Source organism: Cibotium barometz, chromosome 61 (genome assembly GCF_041138505.1).
Source record: "Cibotium barometz isolate CiBa-2024 chromosome 61, ASM4113850v1, whole genome shotgun sequence".
Lineage (NCBI taxonomy): Eukaryota > Viridiplantae > Streptophyta > Polypodiopsida > Cyatheales > Cibotiaceae > Cibotium > Cibotium barometz.
The window spans coordinates 27,630,719-27,643,628 of record NC_141106.1 but is presented as its reverse complement, the minus strand read 5'-3'; the positions used below and the strand labels follow the sequence as shown (position 1 = coordinate 27,643,628).

Here is a 12,910-nt window from a genome sequence, read left to right as displayed (position 1 = left end):
CTTTATATGCAGACTCGCCGATTGAGGCAACATGATTTCATGTACACTCGCCAAAACTGAGACAACACAAGTAGAGGAAGAAGACTCACCGATTGAGGCATCTTCCTAGCTTCATGACCAACTGAGGTCAATTGCTTTCCAACCCCGGGGCATGTTATGGATTATGGAAATTATTTGAATATTTTTGTGGATATTTATTTTTGATTATTTGCCACATGGTTAGTGACTTACTACTATGTACTGGTCGCACCGTGTTAGATAGATAGTCATCGAATATAATCTTATACATGCGTTTTTTATAGTAGATCAGTGTGGCAGGGCTAGTGCAGCCGGCATGATGATGGTTACATAATTTTGGCGTGCATATTAGATGCACATTTTGGCATTACTATGTTCATGGCGATATTATATTTTTGGTGACATTTTATGTAGTGGCTTGGTGGCCGTCATTATCTTGTACATAAAATGGCAGCACACATATTTATTATGCACATTTGTTATAGGGACATCTTTATTCAGATGGTTTGTTTACCCTTAGTAGATGGTTCATGTTAATTCATGCAGGACGCTTTGTTAAAGTCAAGGCCCAAAGGTGGTTTTCATTACTTCATGCATGACACTTTCCTAAAGTTTAGGGGAAAGGCCCAAAGTGGAGTGTAAAAGTCATTTTTAGCTCACCTAATAATGAAAAGATATCTAAATACACTTGCTTGAAAGTGTGAGCAATCAAGCAAGTGGGGGGAGATTATACCCAATGTGTGTGTCGTGCATCTTCTCTTGTTTGATGTTCATGCAAGTTTATTTCTCAATATAAGCTATGGTGTTTTGAGAGATGTAGAATGCGTTTTGTCCATTATTTTATTGAATTTGTGCATGAGGACCACAACCCTCTTGCAACAACACATGAGAGAGAGAGAGAGAGAGAGAGAGAGAGAGAGAGAGAGAGAGAGAGAGAGAGAGAGAGAGAGAGAGAGATCACTCTCTCCCTTGTTGGTTGTGAGAAAGACTGCGTACAGAGAGAGAACAAGTCTCCCTTGCAAGTCCTAAGTTGACGAGCACGAGAGAGAGAGAGAGAGAGAGAGAGAGAGAGAGAGAGAGAGAGAGAGAGAGAGAGAGAGGTCATGGTCTCCCTTTATGCCCTTTAGTGCATCCCCAAAACGGCACAATCGAGATAGCGGCGGCGGAGGGTGCAAGAAGTTCATGTATAGGGGAAAAATGCCATGCGCAAAACTTGCTATTCATAGTAGATTGATTTTGATAGCCTACTAAAAAAAGATCTACTCTTGATACCTTCAAACTTCATTTGTCTACACCTTTATTTTTAGTTGAGATTAATCAATAGAATCTAAAACTACCATTGTGCACCCCTATTAGTTGTGCCTATTCGCTCTTTTTCATTTATTAATTAGTGACAACTAATCGTCCACATTAATTGATTAATGAAATGCTAAGGTTTTCATCCTTAATAAGGGGTTAAAACCTTAATAAGGTTGAAACCTTAATCCTCCTCCTCGTTAATTGCCCCTCCTCCTCCTCCTCCTCTTTCTCTACCTACCTCCTCCTCTGCCTCCTCCTACAACATCAACGGTGCCATTTCCTCCTCCTTCGCCTACCCACTTGTCCTCCTCCTCCTTTGCCATGCTATGTGTGTGTGTGTGTGTGAGAGAGAGAGAGAGAGAGAGAGAGAGAGAGAGAGAGAGAGAGAGAGTCCTAGTGATGTGTCATGCCTGGCTATGTTTTGCACAAACGAGTAGAATCGAGAGAGACATACAAAAAAACAAGTAAAATCGAGAGAGAGAGAGAGAGAGAGAGAGAGAGAGAGAGAGAGAGAGAGCCGGTGTGCATGCAAACTCAAGGAATTTTCTTTTATCATATAAGATTTAATACTTGTCACAAAGCCATGCAAAATTTCACATCATTTCACATCACCATCATGACAAATCTTGTGTGTCAAATGTCTAAAACCTTGAAAGAACCTAAGGTACACCAATTTCTTTTTTAAACATGTTGATTAATTAATGATACGTGAGATGGGCGGTTGATTTCATTAAAATCTTAGTTTCAATAGGAATCTGACTTGTACGCAGCAAGAGTGGAAAGCAAGAAACGAGAACGAGAGAGAGAGAGAGAGAGAGAGAGAGAGAGCAGCCTGATGGCCCTGAAGAGAGGAGGAAAAGAGTTGCAGATTGCTGATGAGAGGAGCTCCGTGGTGGACCGTTTGGCTGATTTGCAAAAGCAGCTTGGCAAGAAGCAAACCTTTGAGAGCGCAGTGACTTCCCTCACCCATATGGTCTCAGATCTCTACCCTTGTGCATCACGGTCAGATCAAAAACTGGTATGATATGCTCGGTGCTTTTTCACGACATGGGTCCTTCTTCACGATCTGTATTTGGAACTGTACTGGTTTGTGCTTTGCTTTCTAAACAGTAGTAGGTGATATCGTTGATGGGTTTTCGAAAGTGTTCTGTAGTTGATTTGGGCGCAGCATTAATGTTACCCTTGCAATGGGATTGAAGGGACCCTAAAATCCCCTATGTGGGCCCTCTCACATGCCCAACCCCGAGCCAGGGCTGGCCCAATGCTCGAAATGCCCCAAAATCATTTCATTGTTACCAGGGCATGCGCCTAGAGTCACTCTGGCCTCTGTTGCTATATCTATTTGGGATCAGAAACGGCCAGTGTTCTCCTACTCAGGTCATATATTCCGAAGAAGCATGACACATGCATCCATGCATGTGACCATCCTGTGTATCTTGGAATAGAGTCACCGGCCAACACTCCACCTGGATCTGATGCATCTTCAGGTTGTCTGTCTTCTTGTGGGACAATATCATTGGATGTGGTAGCTGTGGAAGATCTGCTGCTGTTATTACCACTTCAAACAGCTTCTGAAGGTCTTTAAAATCAACAGTGTTTACTCGGGAAGTTTAGTGTAATTTGGATTGGAAGGGCTATGTGTGGCATCCCTAGCAACTGCTGGATCCAAAGAGGAAAATTTACGGCTACTCTTGAGAGAAGAAGCTTTGGAACAAGAAGAGCACTTATGGGTTGACACCACAGCAAAGGGTGTAGCACACACGTGAAGGCAAGTGCTTCAAATGTGGAAGCAAATACCATATGTCATGTCAATGTGCTAGCAAAGACAAGCAGGAAGAGGTCAAGGTGCATGTAAATATGGTGCCCAATGTGCAACAATGTTTTTTTATTTGGCTAAATTTAGAAAAAAGGCTATTTCTTAGGAATTTCCACTCGTGTTACATATGGCGATTGCCTAAAAAATGATCAATAGGGCATCTTGGGGGGTGGATGGTTGCTAAAGATATGGATTTTCAAAGAGAACATATATCTATTTTATATATAAAAATGGGGAATGCGCCTTAAAGAAGAGGAGAAAGATATGGGGAAAGGGACGTAAAAAGGGGGAGGGTTGCAGTTTTTGGCTACAGGTTTTGGTAGGGGTATTGATGTGCAGGGGAATACGGGTCATGCAAGGAAAGGTAAGCATGGGATAGCTCAAAGATGAGTTTGCTTTATTTCTCTTTGATGATTGCTCGATCCACAACTTCATCTCCACTGTTATACAAACACGAGATGGACATGCACACACGAGACTCCAAAATACCTAACATGGAGCTTGCTTGCATAGAAGCCCTGTCTTACAAGGGGTGTGAAAAAAGATTTCTCTTGCTGTATGGCGATGATCGGCTGCTTGGCTGCAGCTGCATGTGAGCTTGGGAGATTGAGCAGGGCAGGGGTGAGTAGACGAGCTGCTGGGTGAAGCAGGGGCTGGAGGTCATGGAGCAACTGGTTGGATCTTGGAACGCTTTGAGGGGCTGGAGCAAGGCCCCAGGGGCACTGGTGGGCTGGAGTCAGAAGCAAGGGCACCGGTGTTCTGACCCTTCGTGCAGGTCGGCCGAGCTATGCAATGTGGAGAGGCGTGTGAAGTGTGAACGTGGAGACCACAGCAGAAACAAACAATGGCGCCATGCGCGCGCGAGAGAGAGAGAGAGAGAGAGAGAGAGAGAGAGAGAGAGAGAGAGTTCTATTAACGTCTACAAAAGACCAAAGAGTCTATGAGACCAAAAGTGGTATAATGTGTCCATGAAGTGACAAAATCATGGAAAAAAAAACATGATTAAACAACTAGAGCTGAGAGAAGAAACAACAGTCCTGTAAGTGCCACTGGTACAATGCTACAATAGTACAATGTGAGGGAATCCAAGTGGGTCCTCGACATCTATGACCGTATAGAGGCTCTCAACATCCATTTCCTGTGGAGGGGCTCTCCTGTATCTCTGGAGGATCTCTCGGATCTGAAGCTGTGGGGTGGAACATCTCCTTAGACCAGTGGGTCTCGGCCGTCTAGCTTGCTGCACCTGAATTGCTGTCTAGGGAGATGCCTTCTAGGCGGAGTGTGACAAAGTTTGAAGTTCAATCAGAAATTAACTTAGGCTTGCTTTGACTAATAGCTAATGTAAGGTACATGAGATCACTAAAAGGTTTGAGCACATTGCATTGGTGTGATGGGTGCAGATCTACACTGCAGTTTGCAGAGCTGCAACTTTATTGAAAACTCGATACACTGCTGTAGGCTTTTGGATGGCAGGCTTACAGCTATTTGAAGCAACTTTAAAGGTGGTGACAAAGCCAGAGGAAAAAGAAAGCATGAAATCCTACATCACAAAAGCTCACGAAATAATTGGAGATCTGCAAAAGGAGGAGGTTCCTGCAGTGTTACGGACAGGCAGAGGTGGGTGCTAAGTCCCCCTTGTAAATTGTTAACATTTGTATGGTTTCATTTTAAAAGTTATGGGGAACTGAGGTTTTCCTTTGACTGGTGACAGACCCAGGGTTTCTGTTTGAAGGGCAGCTAACAGTGGACCCAGAGCCACCCCGTCCGGCATGGTTGGTGGCCCAAAATCTGCTAGCGGATTTAGTGACGGAGCATGAACAGAGGAACGCGAGCCCTGGGCAAACGTCAGGAACGGAACCACCACAGCTGGATCAGTGGGTGACTGCTGATATAGAGGAATTGATGCAGAGAGTGAATGGGCTCAACGAATTTGACATTGGGCTGGAAGAAGCCATACAAGCAACACTACAGGTAGTGTGGACATGGTGCATTTTGTCTCATATAACACATCTCAAGGCGTTTAGGTGCTAGTAATGACATGCATCAGACTAGATGGAATAAAGGTCCGGGTGGCCTTCAAGGCTCTCCCAGAGCTTTACTAAGAAGTGTATTTTCCTTGTGCAGGAGGTGGGCGGTGTGCCCCGTGGCACACCACCAGCTTCAAAAGATGTGGTAGCAAAGTTGCCGGTAAAAGATGTGACGGATCTGTTGTTAAAGCAGCTTGGTGAAGATGTGGAGTGTGCTGTTTGCAGAGAGCAGCTGGTGATCGGTGCCAAGATGCAGGAAATGCCTTGTAAACACTTGTTCCATCCAGATTGTCTCAAACCATGGCTGGTAGGTTACCTTATCCTCAGAAGCACCTTTTTACTTGTTGGAAAACTCCTCATGTGGGTGGTGCCTGTGGATGACAGGATGAACACAATTCATGTCCGATATGTCGATTCGAGCTTCGAACGGATGATGAAGAATATGAAAGCAAAAAGGGTGCTGAGAATGCCCTACCGGGTGGAGAGTTTATGTATATTTGATGGTGTAAGCTTGGGAGTTCATGGATGTGAGCAAACCATTAAGTGGTTGACCACATTGTGTATCACTTCTTTATGATCATTTCTTTGGACATTTCTTTATGTTGTTTTGAACACCTAATGCCCATACCATACCCATTGTTTATTTCCCAAATAAAATATGTTCAGGGGAGGCCATTGTACCTCCATCTTGCATAGTTGGTTGCTGGCAAATTGCTCTACCTGGGCAAGATTGTCCTATTAGCAAGCAAGGCATCGTATTCCGTGTAGCTTTGCTAGGCTTCCTTTTGGCAGTTCTACGACTGTAACCAGACTTCGTACGATCTTGATGATGTCCTTAATTGCATATTGGTGTTTTTTTCATGTCCACAACCCTTTGACATACAAGGATCATTCTGTGGTTGCAAAGCCGAGCACCATTGCCGAAGAAGTATGCATATATGTGGTTCTTTTCTCATTTCTTCTATGTTTCATTTCTAACTCAAAATGTATAAGGCAAGTGAGGAGAGGCGGTGAATTGAGTTCATTAAACTTTTAAAGGCAATTGATGTGTTGTTCCGATTTTAAAGGCCATGATGGGTTCGTACATTAATTTTAAATACATGTGGCCTTATATTTAAGGTATTCATCATAGGTATAGAAAACCCTCTAAAAAGACTGCTCCCCTTCTTGCTTTGTATGTATAGAAAACCCTCTGGAAGGATTGGTCCCCTTCTTGTCTCTAAAAAGGATTGGTCCCGCATAGTTTCTCAATTAGGTTTTTAGACTTGGGGGGTGAAACGTGTGTCCAGAATTTTGTTTTTCATATTATTCCCCTCATTTAGGGAGCCTAGATTTGGTTTTGCCACTTTGGGGGGATTATTATAGTATTGTCCTATTAAATTTAATAATTGTCCTCCTAATGTTTACTTTTTGGTTGCCTTCATAAAATGTGCATCTTGCTATGCCCTCCTTGTAGGACCAAAGCGCTTTCAATATTGACTTACATTTCATCTTCCACAGTCACCAAATATTGGCACTATAATTTTCTTCAAGTAATATAGGGTTTTTTTCTTGATGTTACTATTGGAGGATAGGTGTTACCTTCACTAAAAGCAACCGTAATATTAATGAAGAAAATAACAAGGGAAATAGGAGGAGTAATAGTTAGAGCAAGGGCAAGGGTATTATCAAGAGAAAGGAGATAGCAATCAAGGTAATAATAGCAAGGTAAAACTTGAGTTTTTTTAGAGGGCTCAATCTTTCCAAAATAGAAGCTCTAACTTGCTTTCTCTTATTTCACGCTTGATCTCATTTCATTTTTCCCTCTCCAAATTTAGCGCTCTCTCTCTCTCATGTCGAGATTACATGGATAATGTTGTATCACTTCTGGTATCATAGACCCATTGGGTCTTTTGAAGACGTTTAATATAACTTTCTTTCTCCTTATTACGGCTATCATGAAATTGGGGAGTATTGGTGTTCACATGCTATGGTGTTCTCTCTCTCTCTCTCTCTCTCTCTCTCTCTCTCTCTCTCTCTAGATAAGAGTTGATTTAATGGTTTGATGTCTCTTTTCATTTGATTTTTTAAATAGGTTACAAGTCCATGTGTCTCCTTACCAGCCTTGTACACTATGCAAATAACCTTTAATTTATTGTCCTTCGGACGATGTGCACACAAATAATAAGGCTCATGAACTCGCCCCATTAAACACACCCTATTCATCATTATAATTTCCAACACTCCCTCCTAGTGATGGTATCTCTTGGCATTCATGCAAGTTGACCCCTATACTCCATACTCATTGGTTAGAGCACTTTAGATGAGTTGCCTATGGTTTCCAACATTCCCCAAGATGTTGCCCCCCTCACAACAATGAGAAAATCTTACACTTAGAAAGCCATGTCCTATCAAAACTTACTTGCAATGCCCTTGCTTGTGAGAACACATCTTTCTCCACACACATTAATGCTAATGATTACAACCATTTTGGACCAAATAATTGGGCAAGGGACCAATAAAAACACCTCTTCCCACTCTAGTTGAACCGTGGTGTTTATATATTTTATCAAGTATAAGCAAAGTCACTTCTCATAAATTGAGAGTCGTGGCAAAACCTGTGTGAAACATTACTATATAAATATAAGCAATGCCTTGTGCGACCGCCCTACCACTTAGAAGGGACTATGGAGAGTTGGCTAAATAATGGACTGTTTGCCATGAAGAGACTTGCTTAGAGACTAAGTAATATTTTATATAAAACAGATAACTATATAAAACACATTTATGCATGCACATTAGCACACCACGTTTGTTGCATTCCCCTTCACCATGTTGGGCTAATTCTCGTGGTAATGTAGGAAGCATGCAATAATGACTTCATCAACGCCCCTTGTGAGTACAAAAGGTGCTTGATAGAAAGAGACCCCCATATTGTTGCCATCCTATGCACATCTGTTTTGCTCAATATGTATGGCAATAGGGTTTGTTGTTGTGGTGGTGTGCATGTCAAGCCAACCACTTTGCCAAAATGTTGGAAATAGGGTTTGTTGTTGTTGTGGTGTGCATGTCAAGCCAACCATGTTGGAAATAGGGTTTATTTTCAACATGTTGCTAACATGTTGAAAATAGGGTTTGTTGTTGTGGTGGTGTGCATGTCAAGCCAACCATGATGTGTAAAGCCAAATAAATATCCAAAAATGTCCTCTCACTCCACATCAGAAGGTTCTCTACCTCCAAAACCATCTCTTAAACAAAGTTACCGTTCTAATGAACAGAGATGACACCACCAACAAAGAAGAAATTTTTGATTACAGCTACTTTTTATGTGACCTGCAATAGTAAGGCCACCACCAGTAGACAACCAAGGTGAAATCCTATTCCTAATGTACAATATTCTTTCTTTTTACTTTTATTGATTATAGTGGAATGTCATTTGATGCTCTCCTTACATGTCACATTTCTTCTTGCAGTGTGCAAGATGCAAAAGCGAGAGCAACTAGAAACACCACTAAAGCGTGCTTCACCTCGAAGCAAGTTCACATCCAGCCAATGATGCACATGTTACAACCCATGGATTTCCTAAATGCAAAACACAAGTGATTAGTACAAACCCCCTAAGAGGGGTGTAGGCTAGCTCTTTTGAATTATACAAATGAATAGGGTGTGTGTGGGAACAAGCCCTTAGCAAGAGGCCGTAAAATAGAATTTGTAAACGTGAGAGAAGCTGTGAAAAGGTGAGAAGTATCTGTTGGGAGAGAATAAAGGGTAGCACGAGGAGACTTAGGAGGTGTGGAGATATTCTGGGAAGAGGTGGAGAGAATCAAGCAAAAGAGGTGGAGTGAATCAAGGAGAAATCAGTGGGATTAGATGCTTGGATGTAAATCCTATAAATTGAGGCATTGGCCTAATGAGAATTTTCTAGTTTTTGATTATCCATGCCTACATTAAGCTATCAGTTAATTGCTCACTAATCACGTCTTAATTATCATCTAATCTCTTTTCTAATGATGTCGATTCTAGCATTTGATTCACCATAGGTCATCACATTGCTGCAAATTTAACATGGTATCAGAGCGCCTAGCCTAGAATCCATCAATCTTATGAGCCTATTATCTTACTAATCACTTAGCTAATTAGGATTAGTAGATAATTAAGATTTTTACCTCTTTTTCAACAAGCTCTCTGCACCCCTAGCTAGTGGAGGGGCTTGATCTTCCTCCAAGATTAACAATAGCCTCCAAGCTTTTAGCCACACATAGCCACAAGCCCCATGCTCCAGCCCATCAAAGAAATGCGCCAAACTGCTGCTCGTATAGCTGTCGAAATTCACGAATCTACAGGCACCTTTTTTTTTTGGAAGAAAATTAAGATCTTATTTGCACCAGGTACAATGGCTCTAATTCCTCTTGGCCCTAGGGGTTTTCAAGGGTGCTCTACAAGCTGGTGAAGATAAATTTTTATTTCATCAAGTCTACAGTGAGATCCAAGCTCTTCATCAAATGTACAGGTGACTTTGGTAAAACAGAGATTAAGCATTCAATGTTTGGTTAAATCTTGTGTTTCTTGGCTTAATCCTCTACTAGACTAATTGCTTTTGATGGCCTTGAAAGGATTTGAGCTCATTTGAACTCTAAGGTCCCAGATCTGGACTCCCCGCGCATACTCTGTTTTTTGCACACAAAACAGAGGATTAACTTGCTAATCAATGATTAATTGCTCATGAGGAAAAATCTGTGGGGGCTAGTTGAGGGAAGAGATGAATGCCCATAGGTGAGAGGGAAAAATGAGTGGAAGAGCAGGGAATGAGAAAGCGTTAGGACTTATTGCACTCAGTTTAAATGATGAAATCCTTCATCACATCATAGGGATACAATGGGCAAAAGATGCATAGGATGAACTCAATAAATTATTTGGCACTCAAGCAAAAAATTCAAAGATAAATCTGTTAATGCAATTCTACAAACTGGATATGAAGGAAAGTGAACCTTTAATCACACACTTGAACAAATATAAAAGCATTAAGCACAACCATTGGATGATGAGGCACTAGCAGTGCTTCTGAAGAGTGTGTACAAAGGTGAATATGAAAACATTGTAGTAACATTAAAGAATGTACCTGAATTGAAGCTGCACGAGATAGAAGGAGCTCTACTAGAGCAAGAGACTAGAGTCAAATAGAAGAAATGGCTGGACTCAACAACAGGAGAAGAAAAGGCATTCTTCACCTGAGGAGGATTCTCTCGAGGACGAGGACGAGGAAGAGGTAGAGTAGGAGCAAGGACCTTCACTTGCCACAATTGTGGAAAGCCAGGACACATGGTAAGAGACTGCTACAGTAAACCCAGTGGGAGAAGGAACGACATCGGAAAACTTCATGGAGGCTCCTAAGGAAGTGGAGTCTAATCATCTTTTCTGAGAGAGAGAGAGAGGGAGAAACCCCACAACCCAATGTAACCTACCCCAACAGAGTAAAACCACCTCTAAGCCACCGATGATGTAGGCCATGTGGTAGATGTATGTGTGAGCACTTTAGTCAAGGTCACGGGTACTTGTAGTAGCCTTGGACACATAGAGAGAGAGAGTGTCAAGGACTATGAGTTTAGAGACTTGAGGCACTGGTCGCGGGGACTATCAAGTAAGAGGGAAACTTGGTATAGGGTCAAGGTGTGCTAGGATTATTCACTTGAGGGGAGGTGTTGAAATATACAAGTGAATAGGGTGTGTGCGGGAACAAGCCCTTAGCAAGAGGCTGTAAAAGAGAATCTATAAATGTGAGAGAAGCTGTGAAAAGGTGAGGTGTCTACTAGGAGAGAATAAAGGGTAGCATGAGGAGATTTAGGAGGTGTGGAGATATTCTGGAAAGAGGTGGAGAGAATCAAGCAAAAGAGGCGAGTGAATCAAGGAGAAATCAGTGGGATTAGATGCTTGGATGTAAACCCTATAAATTGAGGCATTGGCCTAATGAGAATTTGCTAGTTTTTGATTATCCATGCCTACATTAAGCTATCAATTAATTACTCACTAATCATATCTTAATTATCATCTAATCTCTATGCTAATGATGTTGATTCTAGCATTTGATCCAACATAGCTCATCACATTGCTGCAAATTTAACTCCCAACCGTAGGTTCTATGCTTTGAACTACCCACGAGCTAGGGCTAAGGTCTAACTCCCATAGATCGATGCCAGTTCTTTGACATGTTGATCTATGCTCTACCACATGCATAGCCAGAGTCTTGGTCAAACATAGCTCATCACATTGCTGCAAATTTAACTCTCAACCGTAGGTTCTATGCTTTGAACTACCCACGAGAGAGCTAGGGCTAAGGTCTAACTCCCATAGATCCATGCCAGTTCTTTGACATGTTGATCTATGCTCTACCACATGCATAGCCAGAGTCTTGGTCAAAACATTGACCAATAGTGAGGTTATGACATCAATAACTCACGTTTCACTACTATAGTACTCACAAGTGCTATAAATAACCAAGCTGCCATAAAAGAGCTAGTGCACATGGATTTATTAATAATAACCTTAGCCACCCATATTACCCTGCTTCCTCCTAATCTTGGGGCTCCCTACCCTATTGGATTAGGCCACTAGTCATGTTTCAAGTTAGCCCACCACATCAATATGATATTTCCTCTTATTTCCTCCCATAATCTTGGTGCTTCTAAAACATTGCTCAAAGAAGGTATGCCCCATAGCATATAGGGAGTTATGTAGGGCTACATCTTCAAGTCCCTCTAGGAGTGGATCGATCAGTCTTTCGTCAGAGAACTTTTTCCTATCGTACAACAAGAGTGAAGATATCTCACCCAATTGATATATTTCCGGATGGATTCTCCCTCTTTCTATTTTACATTATGCAACTGTTCAATTGGACTCCATCGAGTTCCTTGTCTCAAATATCCTACTTTGAAGGTCTCTTTCAAGGCATCAAAGGTAGCTTGGTCTTCCACTTTTAGTGACCAAAACCACCATTGTCTAGCTTTTCCATTGAGGGTGAGGCTGAAGGCACTCACCTTAACTTGATCTTCCACATGGCCAAATGCCTCACAAATCTAGTTACACATCTCTAGATGAGGGATGGGGTCTCCAGATCCATCAAACTTAGTGAAAATTTTGGAGATGTGAGCTGGTTTATTCCTTTCCGATCTTGGCTCTTGCACTGACTATGCAGGTGCTGATGGTACAATTCCTAAAGCTACCCCCTAGGCCTGGAGGATATATCCCATCTATGAACCATGCTGCCTGAGGATGGTGGAGGGTTGGTGTGTGCTTCATAAGGATTCATATGGTATCTGGGATACACCCCATGAGCTGCATAGTGGTTGTACATGGGTGCCGTGTGCTGGTTGGAGAGTTTTGGGTGGACTCTTTCTCTTTGGCATGAGGTCTCTAGACCTTGGTGAACTGGTGCTTGACCTAGGCTTTGTGCTAGCCTACAATCTTGAAATGAATCTATTGACAGGACATTCGACATGGCTCCCTAGACAATAGGATCAGTTTAAATTGGGTTATCTTGTCCTCCCTGCCCCACCCGCGGGTCTCGGATCTAGCAGAGGTGTGACATTTCTCTTAGGTTGACGATCCATGCTCTGTCCCTGGGATGAGGCTCTTTTGATTGTGTGTTTCCCAGGATAAAGTTTTCGGTCTCGATGCAAGACTCCTTTGTGAATGTGTAAGGGATCTTGGAGCTTGCTCTTGAGTCAATGGTCTATCCATGCATTGGGTAACCAATCCTCTTGACTCTAAGTCCGGG

At 42.2% G+C, this 12,910-nt stretch overlaps 1 protein-coding gene across 1 annotated transcript; it reads left to right on the top strand.

The window, feature by feature from the left end:
• Positions 1-2,036: 2,036 nt before the first annotated feature.
• On the top strand, positions 2,037-6,191 carry AIP2 (RING/U-box superfamily protein). The gene is made up of 5 exons (XM_086794767.1): positions 2,037-2,335; positions 4,534-4,750; positions 4,845-5,104; positions 5,258-5,467; positions 5,545-6,191. The coding sequence occupies exons 1-5, from the start codon at positions 2,153-2,155 to the stop codon at positions 5,659-5,661; spliced, it is 987 nt and encodes a 328-aa protein (XP_086650893.1). The 5' UTR covers positions 2,037-2,152; the 3' UTR covers positions 5,662-6,191.
• Positions 6,192-12,910: the final 6,719 nt, after the last annotated feature.

What these genes read in the sequence shown, in the direction of transcription:
- AIP2 (XM_086794767.1), top strand. Translation starts at nt 2,153, where the DNA reads ATGGCCCTGAAGAGAGGAGGAAAAGAGTTGCAGATTGCTGATGAGAGG. An exon ending in CCATACAAGCAACACTACAG is followed by an intron (nt 5,105 to 5,257) that starts GTAGTGTGGACA and finishes TTCCTTGTGCAG; the next exon opens with GAGGTGGGCGGTGTGCCCCG. An exon ending in ATTGTCTCAAACCATGGCTG is followed by an intron (nt 5,468 to 5,544) that starts GTAGGTTACCTT and finishes TGTGGATGACAG; the next exon opens with GATGAACACAATTCATGTCC.